This window comes from Cyclopterus lumpus, chromosome 21 (assembly GCF_009769545.1).
Source record: "Cyclopterus lumpus isolate fCycLum1 chromosome 21, fCycLum1.pri, whole genome shotgun sequence".
Taxonomy (NCBI): Eukaryota; Metazoa; Chordata; class Actinopteri; order Perciformes; family Cyclopteridae; genus Cyclopterus; species Cyclopterus lumpus.
This window is the reverse complement of record NC_046986.1, coordinates 552,501-566,221: the sequence shown is the minus strand read 5'-3', so window position 1 is coordinate 566,221 and position 13,721 is coordinate 552,501. Positions and strand designations below refer to the sequence as shown.

The window sequence follows — 13,721 nt, the reverse complement described above, 5'->3', positions numbered from 1 at the left end:
GACCTTGAGAACTGGATGAGTTCAAGGACCACGACCCACCAGGTTTTCTTTGGTTCACCTTGCCCCCCCCAGGAGCATAAGTGGCGGGAGCTCGAGGAGCAGCGCCGAGCCCAGAAGCTCCAGGTTCAGCTGCAGCAGGAGCAGGTCTACCTGCAGAGCACCAGACCCCCTCAGAGCGGGGGCACCGAGCCCCTCTCTGAAAGTCACAGTGACCTCTGTGGCCCCGCCCCCCGAGGCCCCGCCCCTGACTCTGAGCCAATCAGAGAGGTGAACCCCCTCGCTGCAGAACGCTTCCTGTGCTTGTGTGCACGTTGTAGCTGCTGTTGTGGACGCTTTGGGACTAGAACTGATCCAGGTCTAACAACAGGTCCACGATGCCCGTCACACGCAGACTTCTTTTATACAGATCTATGAGTCCACTTAAAGGGCCAGCGCGCACCATCCAACGCTTTGTGGTCATTTGACTCGTACCAAGCTACAGCGAGAGTGGGCTCGTTTAGTCCTTCCTCTTCCTCTTCTTGTTCTCCTTCTTGTTCCTCTTCTTCCTTCTTCTTTTTCTTCTTGTTCTTCTTGTTCTTTTTCTTCTTCTTCTTGTTCTTCTTGTTCTTCTTGTTCTTTTTCTTCTTGTTCTTGTTCTTCTTGTTCTTTTTCTTCTTCTTGTTCTTGTTCTTCTTGTTCTTTTTCCTCTTCTTCTTCTTGTTCTTCTTGTTATTTTTCTTCTTGTTCTTGTTCTTCTTGTTCTTTTTCCTCTTCTTCTTCTTGTTCTTCTTGTTATTTTTCTTGTTCTTGTTCTTGTTCTTCTTGTTCTTTTTCCTCTTCTTGTTCTTTTTCCTCTTCTTCTTCTTGTTCTTCTTGTTATTTTTCTTGTTCTTGTTCTTGTTCTTTTTCTTCTTCTTGTTCTTGTTCTTCTTGTTCTTCTTCTTGTTCTTGTTCTTCTTGTTCTTTTTCCTCTTCTTGTTCTTCTTGTTATTGTTCTTGTTCTTGTTCTTGTTGTTCTTGTTCTTTTTCTTTTTCTTTTTCTTGTTCTTTTTTTTCTTCTTGTTCTTGTTCTTCTTGTTCTTTTTCCTCTTCTTGTTCTTTTTCCTCTTCTTCTTCTTGTTCTTCTTGTTATTGTTCTTGTTCTTGTTCTTGTTCTTGTTCTTCTTGTTCTTTTTCTTGTTCTTTTTTTTCTTCTTGTTCTTGTTCTTCTTGTTCTTTTTCCTCTTCTTCTTCTTGTTCTTCTTGTTATTTTTCTTCTTCTTGTTCTTGTTCTTCTTGTTCTTTTTCCTCTTCTTCTTCTTGTTCTTCTTGTTATTTTTCTTGTTCTTGTTCTTCTTGTTCTTGTTCTTTCTGCTCTTCTTGCTCTTTTCCTTCTTGCTCTTTTTCTTGTTCTTTTTCTTCTTCTTGTTCTTCTTGTTGTTCTTGTTCTTGTTCTTTTTGTTCTTGTTCTTGTTCTTGTTGTTCTTGTTCTTTTTCTTTTTCTTGTTCTTTTTTTTCTTCTTGTTCTTGTTCTTCTTGTTCTTTTTCCTCTTCTTCTTCTTGTTCTTCTTGTTATTTTTGTTCTTCTTGTTCTTTTTCCTCTTCTTCTTCTTGTTCTTCTTGTTATTTTTCTTCTTCTTGTTCTTCTTGTTATTTTTCTTCTTCTTGTTCTTGTTCTTCTTGTTCTTTTTCCTCTTCTTCTTCTTGTTCTTCTTGTTATTTTTGTTCTTCTTGTTCTTTTTCCTCTTCTTCTTCTTGTTCTTCTTGTTATTTTTCTTCTTCTTCTTGTTCTTCTTGTTATTTTTCTTCTTCTTGTTCTTGTTCTTCTTTTTCTTGTTCTTTTTCTTCTTCTTGTTCTTCTTGTTGTTCTTGTTCTTTTTCTTTTTGTTCTTATTCTTGTTCTTTTTCTTGTTCTCCTTGTTCTTGTTCTCCTTCTTCTCCTTCTCCTCCTCCTCCTCCTCCTCCTCCTCCTCCTCACGTTGCTAGAAGCACAAACCGATGATGATGACCACAAGAATAAAAATGATTCCCATAAGTCTTCCAACTGTCCTGTTTCAGCTTGGTGATATTATGACTGACATGAATCTGATGGATTCTGCAGCTCTGCGTATGAACTTGAAACTGATCCTGGATCCAGACTGAGCTTCTGTGGGCTTTTGGAGTGAGGGACGTCGTTGTATCTGGAGCTCAGTGAAAGCTGCTTTTTAAGAGCAGTGATTAAAAAGAAAATTAAGATTTGATCATCTTATTTAGTTTATGTCCATTAACTTAAAGAAACAAACCTTCCCTCAGTTCCTTGTGCACCTGGTGTGTGTCCTAACCTGTGTGTGCTCCTCATGAAACATGCATGACTGCATATGTGGAACAATAACACTTTAAGGAGGAGCTTGGCAGCAACCCGATGTGGTCCCGTCCTCCACGCCGTGGTCCCGGTGTGGTCCCGTCCCCCACGCCGTGGTCCCGGTGTGGTCCCGTCCCCCACGCCGTGGTCCCGGTGTGGTCCCGTCCTCCACGCCGTGGTCCCGGTGTGGTCCCGTCCCCCACGCCGTGGTCCCGGTGTGGTCCCGTCCCCCACGCCGTGGTCCCGGTGTGGTCCCGTCCCCCACGCCGTGGTCCCGTCCCCCACGCCGTGGTCCCGGTGTGGTCCCGTCCCCCACGCCGTGGTACCGGTGTGGTCCCGTCCCCCACGCCGTGGTCCCGGTGTGGTCCCGTCCCCCACGCCGTGGTCCCGGTGTGGTCCCGTCCCCCACGCCGTGGTCCCGTCCCCCACGCCGTGGTCCCGGTGTGGTCCCGTCCCCCACGCCGTGGTCCCGGTGTGGTCCCGTCCCCCACGCCGTGGTCCCGGTGTGGTCCCGTCCTCCACGCCGTGGTCCCGTCCTCCACACCGTGGTCCCGGTGACGCCGTGGTCCCGGTGTGGTCCCGTCCCCCACGCCGTGGTCCCGGTGTGGTCCCGTCCTCCACGCCGTGGTCCCGTCCCCCACGCCGTGGTCCCGGTGTGGTCCCGTCCTCCACGCCGTGGTCCCGGTGACGCCGTGGTCCCGGTGTGGTCCCGTCCTCCACGCCGTGGACCCGGTGTGGTCCCGTCCTCCACGCCGTGGTCCCGTCCTCCACGCCGTGGTCCCGTCCTCCACGCCGTGGTCCCGGTGTGGTCCCGTCCTCTACGCCGTGGTCCCGGTGACGCCGTGGTCCCGGTGTGGTGCCGTCCTCCACGCCGTGGTCCCGGTGACGCCGTGGTCCCGGTGTGGTCCCGTCCTCCACGCCGTGGACCCGGTGTGGTCCCGTCCTCCACGCCGTGGTCCCGTCCTCCACGCCGTGGTCCCGTCCTCCACGCCGTGGTCCCGGTGTGGTCCCGTCCTCCACGCCGTGGACCCGGTGTGGTCCCGTCCTCCACGCCGTGGACCCGGTGTGGTCCCGTCCTCCACGCCGTGGTCCCGGTGTGGTCCCGTCCTCCACGCCGTGGACCCGGTGTGGTCCCGTCCTCCACGCCGTGGTCCCGGTGTGGTCCCGTCCTCCACGCCCGGTGTGGTCCCGTCCTCCACGCCGTGGTCCCGTCCCCCACGCCGTGGACCCGATGTGGTCCCGTCCTCCACGCCGTGGTCCCGGTGTGGTCCCGTCCTCCACGCCGTGGTCCCGATGTGGTCCCGTCCTCCACGCCGTGGTCCCGTCCTCCACGCCGTGGTCCCGGTGTGGTCCCGTCCCCCACGCCGTGGTCCCGTCCCCCACGCCGTGGTCCCGGTGTGGTCCCGTCCCCCACGCCGTGGTCCCGGTGTGGTCCCGTCCCCCACGCCGTGGTCCCGGTGTGGTCCCGTCCTCCACGCCGTGGTCCCGTCCTCCACACCGTGGTCCCGGTGACGCCGTGGTCCCGGTGTGGTCCCGTCCCCCACGCCGTGGTCCCGGTGTGGTCCCGTCCTCCACGCCGTGGTCCCGTCCCCCACGCCGTGGTCCCGGTGTGGTCCCGTCCTCCACGCCGTGGTCCCGGTGACGCCGTGGTCCCGGTGTGGTCCCGTCCTCCACGCCGTGGTCCCGGTGTGGTCCCGTCCTCCACGCCGTGGTCCCGTCCTCCACGCCGTGGTCCCGTCCTCCACGCCGTGGTCCCGGTGTGGTCCCGTCCTCTACGCCGTGGTCCCGGTGACGCCGTGGTCCCGGTGTGGTGCCGTCCTCCACGCCGTGGTCCCGGTGACGCCGTGGTCCCGGTGTGGTCCCGTCCTCCACGCCGTGGACCCGGTGTGGTCCCGTCCTCCACGCCGTGGTCCCGTCCTCCACGCCGTGGTCCCGTCCTCCACGCCGTGGTCCCGGTGTGGTCCCGTCCTCCACGCCGTGGACCCGGTGTGGTCCCGTCCTCCACGCCGTGGACCCGGTGTGGTCCCGTCCTCCACGCCGTGGTCCCGGTGTGGTCCCGTCCTCCACGCCGTGGACCCGGTGTGGTCCCGTCCTCCACGCCGTGGTCCCGGTGTGGTCCCGTCCTCCACGCCCGGTGTGGTCCCGTCCTCCACGCCGTGGTCCCGTCCCCCACGCCGTGGACCCGATGTGGTCCCGTCCTCCACGCCGTGGTCCCGGTGTGGTCCCGTCCTCCACGGCGTGGTCCCGATGTGGTCCCGTCCTCCACGCCGTGGTCCCGTCCTCCACGCCGTGGTCCCGGTGTGGTCCCGTCCCCCACGCCGTGGTCCCGGTGTGGTCCCGTCCCCCACGCCGTGGTCCCGGTGTGGTCCCGTCCTCCACGCCGTGGTCCCGGTGTGGTCCCGTCCCCCACGCCGTGGACCCGATGTGGTCCCGTCCTCCACGCCGTGGTCCCGATGTGGTCCCGTCTTCCACGCCGTGGTCCCGTCCTCCACGCCGTGGTCCCGGTGTGGTCCCGTCCTCCACGCCGTGGACCCGGTGTGGTCCCGTCCCCCACGCCGTGGACCCGATGTGGTCCCGTCCTCCACGCCGTGGTCCCGTCCTCCACGCCGTGGTCCCGGTGTGGTCCCGTCCTCCACGCCGTGGTCCCGTCCTCCACGCCGTGGTCCCGGTGTGGTCCCGTCCCCCACGCCGTGGACCCGATGTGGTCCCGTCCTCCACGCCGTGGTCCCGGTGTGGTCCCGTCCTCCACGCCGTGGACCCGGTGTGGTCCCGTCCCCCACGCCGTGGACCCGATGTGGTCCCGTCCTCCACGCCGTGGTCCCGGTGTGGTCCCGTCCTCCACGCCGTGGTCCCGGTGTGGTCCCGTCCTCCACGCCGTGGACCCGATGTGGTCCCGTCCTCCACGCCGTGGTCCCGTCCTCCACGCCGTGGTCCCGGTGTGGTCCCGTCCTCCACGCCGTGGACCCGGTGTGGTCCCGTCCTCCACGCCGTGGTCCCGGTGTGGTCCCGTCCTCCACGCCGTGGACCCGGTGTGGTCCCGTCCTCCACGCCGTGGTCCCGGTGTGGTCCCGTCCTCCACGCCGTGGTCCCGGTGTGGTCCCGTCCTCCACGCCGTGGTCCCGGTGTGGTCCCGTCCCCCACGCCGTGGACCCGATGTGGTCCCGTCCTCCACGCCGTGGTCCCGATGTGGTCCCGTCCTCCACGCCGTGGTCCCGTCCTCCACGCCGTGGTCCCGGTGTGGTCCCGTCCTCCACGCCGTGGACCCGGTGTGGTCCCGTCCTCCACGCCGTGGTCCCGGTGTGGTCCCGTCCTCCACGCCGTGGACCCGGTGTGGTCCCGTCCCCCACGCCGTGGACCCGATGTGGTCCCGTCCTCCACGCCGTGGTCCCGTCCCCCACGCCGTGGTCCCGGTGTGGTCCCGTCCCCCACGCCGTGGACCCGATGTGGTCCCGTCCTCCACGCCGTGGTCCCGGTGTGGTCCCGTCCTCCACGCCGTGGACCCGATGTGGTCCCGTCCTCCACGCCGTGGTCCCGTCCTCCACGCCGTGGTCCCGGTGTGGTCCCGTCCTCCACGCCGTGGACCCGGTGTGGTCCCGTCCCCCACGCCGTGGACCCGATGTGGTCCCGTCCTCCACGCCGTGGTCCCGTCCTCCACGCCGTGGTCCCGGTGTGGTCCCGTCCCCCACGCCGTGGACCCGATGTGGTCCCGTCCTCCACGCCGTGGTCCCGGTGTGGTCCCGTCCTCCACGGCGTGGACCCGATGTGGTCCCGTCCTCCACGCCGTGGTCCCGTCCTCCACGCCGTGGTCCCGTCCTCCACGCCGTGGTCCCGTCCTCCACGCCGTGGTCCCGGTGTGGTCCCGTCCTCCACGCCGTGGACCCGGTGTGGTCCCGTCCTCCAAGCCGTGGACCCGGTGTGGTCCCGTCCTCCAAGCCGTGGACCCGGTGTGGTCCCGTCCTCCAAGCCGTGGACCCGGTGTGGTCCTGTCCTCCAAGCCGTGGACCCGGTGTGGTCCTGTCCTCCAAGCCGTGGACCCGGTGTGGTCCCGTCCTCCACGCCGTGGACCCGGTGTGGTCCCGTCCTCCACGCCGTGGACCCGGTGTGGTCCCGTCCTCTCTCCCAAACCTGCTGCTAACGTCACCGTCTGTCCCCCTTCAGGCGGACGACCGTTACCGGAAGAACATCCAGGGTTCCCCTCAGGTGCCGGCTCCGCCGAAACCGCAGCAGCCGCCGGTGCCGCCGCGCTCCGAGTCGACCCACCCCACCGGGAACTCTGCACCCGAGGTGCCCGCCGTACTCCGGCCCATGGAACCACAGGTAACCATAGCGTCCTCTTTGGGTATTTCTTCTTCTTTACTTCCACAGCTCAGCATGTTGAGTCGGGGTCCAGGGGTCCAGGGATCCAGGGGTCCAGAGATCCAGGGATCCAGGGGTCCAGAGATCCAGGGATCCAGGGGTCCAGAGATCCAGGGGTCCATGTCTAGTTTCAGCTGCTAGATCCAGGGGTCCAGGGATCCAGGGTTCCAGAGATCCAGGGATCCAGGGGTCCAGAGATCCAGGGATCCAGGGGTCCAGAGATCCAGGGGTCCATGTCTAGTTTCAGCTGCTAGATCCAGAGATCCAGAGATCCAGGGGTCCAGAGATCCAGGGATCCAGGGGTCCAGAGATCCAGGGATCCAGAGATCCAGGGGTCCAGAGATCCAGGGGTCCATGTCTAGTTTCAGCTGCTAGATCCAGGGGTCCAGAGATCCAGGGATCCAGAGATCCAGGGGTCCAGGGATCCAGGGGTCCAGAGATCCAGGGGTCCATGTCTAGTTTCAGCTGCTTTTTCTCTTGCAGGATTTTGTTGGAGCGTCAACGGTTGTGAAGCTAAAAAGAAAACCTTTAAAAAGTCTGTTTGTCTAATCGTGTCCACAATAGAGACTCAGTGGGAGGCGGCCTCCTCAAACCTCAAAGTAAACACACACAGAGTCACATGACGTGTGTGTCATGTGACTCTGCCTTCCTGTTTTTTCTTCTGCAATGTCAAACTTACGACTTCCTGTCGTGGCTTCAAAGTAAAAGCTTTCCACTGGTTGATTGAGTCTAAAGCGATGACGTCATCGCTGAGGTTTCTTTGAGTTATGGAGTTTGCAGTTATGGTGGCGTTCTGTTTTTGACGGTGAATGTTATGATCCAGTTTGGTGAGATATGTTTGGTACTTTAATGTTGTCTCTTGACAGCTGGTTCCATGTTGGTTTGGACCAATCAGCTGCGGGCTGGTTGAGGTGTGTTTCATTCACAGACTGTAGATCTGAAGTGGACGCAGTCGTCGTGAGGTCATCCGTTGCTTTGTAGTCTTTTGTTTTGAAGCCTCCAGTTTGGCATTTCGGCCGTCGCCATCTTTTTTTCTTCATTTCTTTGCAACCAGAAGGTGATCCGAGAGGGTGGAGCTAAATACAACTGAACGCTGAATAAGACCATTCTCTCAGTAAACATGAGTTTATGGTCTCAATCTCTAGTTTCAGGTCTTCTTCAATTCAGCTTGATGTTCATTTAGTAAATTATGGTAATTTAGAGTCAAACAGACCATAAAGCAGGGGATGCTTTAGGGCGGGGCTACACAGTGATTGACAGGTTGACACCAGAGACGTATACGGCGTCTCTACGTCGGTCCTCCTCAGTCCAGATATGGTCACTTCCTGTTTACTGGTTGCAAAAAAACAAGATGGCGACAACCAAAACGTCGAACTCGAGGCTTCAAAACGTCCGTCGTCATGACGACGACGTCCTCGTCTGATATGAAGTCTGTTTAGGACGCTGTAGAGCTGCCTGTTGTTTAAAGGATGATGAGTGGTGTCTTTGAATGGAACCCTCTCATGAAAGGTTCTCTGACATGTGAGGTGTGTTCTCTGCTTCCTGGTTGAACTCTTTCAGGCTCGTGAACTCACGATCAAACTCCTCGTTAACGACAGACGATCACAACCATGATTACAATATTCTCCTCCTGTGATTAACTCCTTTGATTGACAGGTTGTCCTCCGACTCACAAAAAGCACTTTCTCCAAAATGTGTAATAATTTCACTGTGTGTGTGTGTGTGTGTGTCTGCTGCACACACTGTACCTCCCCATTGTGTGCCTCTGTTGACAATAATTCTCGGGCAGCCGGCGCTCGTCATCTTCATCTTCATCTTCATCTTTCCAGCGACGGATTCAAGCCACTAAGCGTGAATAATCCCGGTTCATTGAAGTCGATCTGTTTTGAATATGTCACACAGATTAAATTAGCCCAGAGACGATGCTGTGATGTAAATCACAGGTGCATTATGGGGCATTTGCTGTAATGTTACAAGTGGATGAATCAGTTTGAGTGGTTTTAGCACAAAGTTAATTCTGAATTAAACTAGGACGGGTTCATCTTTGAGCTCTACAAGCCGGCCTCACGTCGGAGCGCTTCATTATTTCCTTTGACTTGCATAAAGAAACCTTCCTGACTGGAACACGTCGTCCTCCATCGAGGAGCGAGTCCGGACCTGAAGGCTTAAATCCTCATAAAGAGATTAAATGCACGTCATAAATCTATCACCAAACTATAATCTCTACATTTGGCTCCGTCGTGCAGGACTGACATTTAAAAGACTTTGAGGACCAACGTACTGATGATAGTTTCATTCTCTGGATGAGAAATGTTGAGAGGCTTCAGAGGAGAGAGGAGTTATTGATTAGAGGAGCGTTTCACCCACTGTGTTCAATTCAGTTTATTTTGTATAGCCCAATATCACAAATCACAAACTCCCCTCAGAGGGCTTTACAATCTGTACACATACGACATCCCTGACCTTTGACCTCACATCGGATCAGGAAAAACTCCCAAAAATAACCTGACAGGGAAAAAAGGGAAGAAACCTTCAGGAGAGCAACAGAGGAGGATCCCTCTCCCCGGATGGACAGATGAATAGATGTCATGTGACCAGATGAACAGAGTTACAGAGTTACATAAACACATTACATGAATATGACAATGTATGAATGGAACTCCAATCCATGAAACAGAAGGAGGTAGAGAGGAGGGGGGGCGGGGCATCAGCAGGGCCAATGGGAGGCCGGCTCACCAGCATCAGACACCTCCAGGTCCAATGGACCCTATGAGACGTGAAGTCACAACGACTCCGGGGAGGAAGCAGAGTTAATAAGGTGCAATGGAGAGATGTAAATTCATCCATAAGGAGAGAGAGAAGAGGAGATAGGTGCTCAGTGTATCCTAAAACATCCCCCAGCAGCCTATAAGCCTATAGCAGCATATCAAGGGGCTGGACCAGGGCAAACCTGATTCAGCCCTAACTATAAGCACTATTAAAGAGGAAAGTCTTAAGTCTATTCTTAAATGAGGTGACTGTGTCTGCCTCCAGGACTGAAAGTGGAAGCTGGTTCCATAAAAGAGGAGCTTGATAACTGAAGGCTCTGGCTCCCATCCTACTTTTTAGGACTCTAGGAACCACAAGTAGCCCCGTGTTGACCTCACCTGAACAGAAGAAAAGAGGCTTCATGTAAATAGAGTTCAACCTCCAGCAGTTGAGTCAAAGCCTCTTTCCTCCAGTCAGAAGCTCATATCACACAACGGGTCACATGATTTATGAATTTTCCTATGAAACTTCTGTTTGTTACATGAATTAAAAGATCCGTCTTCACAGGAAACGGCTTATTTAGATCCTAGTTTGGGTTAAAATAACTGAGGATAATAAATCAACGTTGACTTCTCGTTCCAAGACCATTTGTTGTTGAATATTTTAAATGAAACTCTGGACTCCTTTAAGAGACAGACTTCTTACTTGATGTCATATAAACATTACCCCCCCCCTCTCCTAACTACCGCTGAGTCTGGCAGCAGAAGTTACATTTTAATTATTATCCTGAACTGTTCAATTGTATACTTTACCAGCTTCCCACCCTCTTTCTGCTATCAATAATTAATTGGACTTTTATTGTAGTGTAAGAAAAAAAATGGTATGGATTGAATTGAATCCACATTTAAGGTCGGAGAGAAATCCCTTATTCTGAATCCAGAATATCCAGAGAAAGAGGTTAACGTTCCTCCCTTCCTGTTCTCAAAGTTTAGTTAAGTCTGAGTTTAACACAAGCTGAAGAGATTTAATTGTCTGATTTATAAAACAGGACAGTGAACGCCCCTCTGCTGAATCTTAAAGAAACACACATCATTTTGTAAGAATCCTATTGGCTGTTTGAGGACGATGACTTTAGGTCTATAATCTACACATTGAGACAATCTGTCTCGTGTCGCTTTTCTTCCCTCAGAAGACTTAATTTCACATTTTCCTTCACGACCACAAAAGCAACTCCAGAGGGAGAAGAACCCGAGGAACCCGAGCTGAGAGGAAACAGCTTCTCCCACCTGAATGCATGTCGGCTAAGTACAGGAAGCACATCGCCGTGTGGGTAAAGAAAGCCACCGATGTGGGCAGGATCCAAAAGAAGAACATCTAAACTCGGTCCACAGAGCCAAAGTTAGTCCATTGAAGCCTCGGTTATAAACAGAACTGCTGCCAAGTCCAGAACCACAGGCTCCAATACGAGTCCTCAGGTAAACAAGAGGACTGGAATACAGGAGATCCTCTTCTCCTCTTCCCTCTGCTGACCCGCCTTAACAAAACTAAAATAGTGTCTGTTTATGTCAACTGGCTGCTGCTGGATGTTCTGCTGTGTTTGTTATTGGGTGTTATTGAATGTTACGTATTGGTGGAGGAGGAACCGCTGGGACTCTGGGTGTGGTAGCTTTGGTTTCAGAGTGGTGCTGGTTCCAGGAGGATGTGTTTGGTTTCTCCTTTAAGGTGAAAGATCAGCCATATTAAACATCCACAGCTTATAAGTAGCAGAGATTTTAATTAATATACACTGTCCTCGTTGTTAAAGCCACCGGTGGCCGTTAAATGAACTGCAGGCAGCTTTGTGTCATTACATTACAATCATATATCATATCTAGAATTTGGTTACTATCTCAAATGTTGCTATATTTTATTTAGCCCATTGGCTCCCATTATTCTAAATTATTTTATCATCTAAAGTAACAAAGCAACCAGCGCCAGATTACAGCTAGCTGGCTAACCCTAGCGTAGCTTCCTGTTAGATAGTTGGCCTTGCTTTGCGTTCGCCATAAAAAAAGCAATCAATGGGTATACAGTTTTTCTTTGTGCTGTTACATCATGTATTCTTTGGCTAAAATCAACATCTTTAGTCAAAATACAATTTAAGAATCATAGTTTACGCTATTGAAGTATTTTTGCCAGCTAGTGGTGACTTGGCTATGTTGCATTGATCTTTAGCTGATAAATTAATTAACAAACGGCAAACTAGTTGATTCACCAGCCGGATGATCCCAGAGAGTCTGGAGGAGTTAGCTGACGTTATCCACTGAAGACAGTGTTTCGCTAGGCTAGCTCCACACTGTTGGGTTTAATAAACGGGTTTAATAAATCTGCAGTTTGAAAGTAATTTTCTCTGTTTAATAGGCACCGTTTGCTAAATTAGCTTAAAGAGCTAGCCTCTGCCGTTATTGCGAGGCCTTGAGCAAGATGGTTGAAGGTCGCGGCATGTTTTTGTGTATTTCACTGTATTCGCTGCACGTTGAAAGACATTCATGCTCACAGAGTGTTCACGTGTGAGCTGGTCACTGTCTTTATCACAAAAGGTTCCTGTAAGGACTACATCAAGGTCCCCGGTGTTGTCAAGGCGAGACTCGCCTCACCACCACGGCAACGCCTCACACGGCGGCCATGCCGTGCACCGCCCAGTTGCCAGGTAAACTGACATTAACCCTGTGCTTTGTGTGATGATGTGTGATGAATGATTTTAAAAAAACGTAGGAGATAAAAAAACAAATCTGTAGTTTTTAGCTGATACGTGAGTTTGTTGGTAGTTCTGAATAATACATCTAGAATATAATGTAACATTTATTGTCCACCAGGGTGGGAATTTGTATTTACAATTAGTATTTACTTACATATGTAACATTTTCATCAAATTACAAATGAAAAAACAGTTTATTGTAACTTAACTGGGCCCAGAATACTGCCCTGTGGGACTCCGCTGGCTGTATCTTTAGAAGAGAATATAGATGTTTATATAAATGAATACGAATGCGGGAGCTGAATGATACAAATGAGATCTTTGATGAACTGAAGCTCCACAATGTCAACGTGTCAAAGGAAGTCATCCTTCAGAGGGAAAAGCTGCCGTTTGCAACCGTCTCATTAAAAAGACATGAAATGGAACGACTTTCTCAAAACAAACAGTTGCATTGTTTGGAGATGGATGGAACACACACACACACACACACACACAGAGGAGTGTGTGTGTGTGTGTGCGGCTGCTGTCTTGGTTTATGGAGTTGTGTGGGAGGGTTTATGTAACAAGCTTTAGCCGTCTAACCTCGTGATACCTCTTTTCTTTGTGTTCACGCACATTCACAGTTTTCTATTTCCAAACCACACAACGCTGCTGCATTTGACTTTATCTCAAAAACAACATTTAGTCTGTTCTCACTGTACTTATTCAGCATATGTGTACCCCTCAGCACGTTGAATATAATCTAAAGGCCTGTTCAACAAAATAGTCTGTTCACCATTTTATTCATTTATTTATTGTGCCTATAATTAAGGCCCATTATTATGAGAACCGAAGTATAGTGGCTGTGGTGCAACAGCACGTCCTCTACAATGCCTTCACCTTGACCTGTCTTGACCCCGGTGTTTGTTGGCTCTACAGTGCGGCGGAGCCTCGGCTGCTGTGGGAGCGAGTGGAGAAACTGGTTCCCAGGCCGACCAGTAACAGCGGCAGCGGAGGCTCCAGTTCCTCCAGCAGCTCCAGTAACTCCAGCTCTCAGCCCGGTTCTCACTGCGGCTCTGGGGAGAGATTCAGGGCCCGCTGTGAGTCCACGCACATGTCAACCAATCAGCTGTTAGAACCATGCGGGAGGCGGACACAATCACATACAACACAGTGAATCCACTTCAGTGACGGAGCCACAAACATGACTTTAATCTCTCAGCACTATTTAGAATAAACTGACCTTTTCACCCCCACCTCCTTCAGCCTCGTCCAAATCAGAGGGCTCGGCCCTCCAGCGGCCAGAGAATGCTGGGAAAAAAGCCGAGGAGAGGCGGGACTTGGTCCGGCCAAACAGACCGGCGGTGAGACCGACTAGCCAGTTGTGTAGCTCGCTAGCTGGGATGGATCTAGATCTAGAAGTGTGTGTGTGTGGTAGTCCCCGCTTTGGGCTTTGATGGAAAAGCTGGCGTGTGTGTGTGATGCTTTGAGGCTCTACTGGTGTGAATGGTGGTGAACTGGGAGACAGTTGTTCTTTGGACTGGGCTCGCTGGCTGAAGGGTTGTTCTGTGCTTGGTGGCCATCTTAACCCCTAACCTGTTC

The 13,721-nt window shown here is 53.0% G+C and overlaps 1 protein-coding gene across 3 annotated transcripts in view; it reads left to right on the top strand.

The window, feature by feature from the left end:
- Positions 1-13,721, top strand: part of LOC117750850 (mitogen-activated protein kinase kinase kinase kinase 4-like) — a 75,099-nt gene that overhangs the window by 37,876 nt on the left and 23,502 nt on the right. For all 3 annotated transcript variants that reach the window (XM_034562253.1, XM_034562251.1, XM_034562252.1), the window contains exons 14-17: positions 6,458-6,616; positions 11,983-12,092; positions 13,059-13,219; positions 13,386-13,483. In XM_034562253.1, coding sequence (XP_034418144.1) covers positions 6,458-6,616; positions 11,983-12,092; positions 13,059-13,219; positions 13,386-13,483 — 528 coding nt within the window. The remainder of the gene's footprint in view (positions 1-6,457; positions 6,617-11,982; positions 12,093-13,058; positions 13,220-13,385; positions 13,484-13,721) is intronic.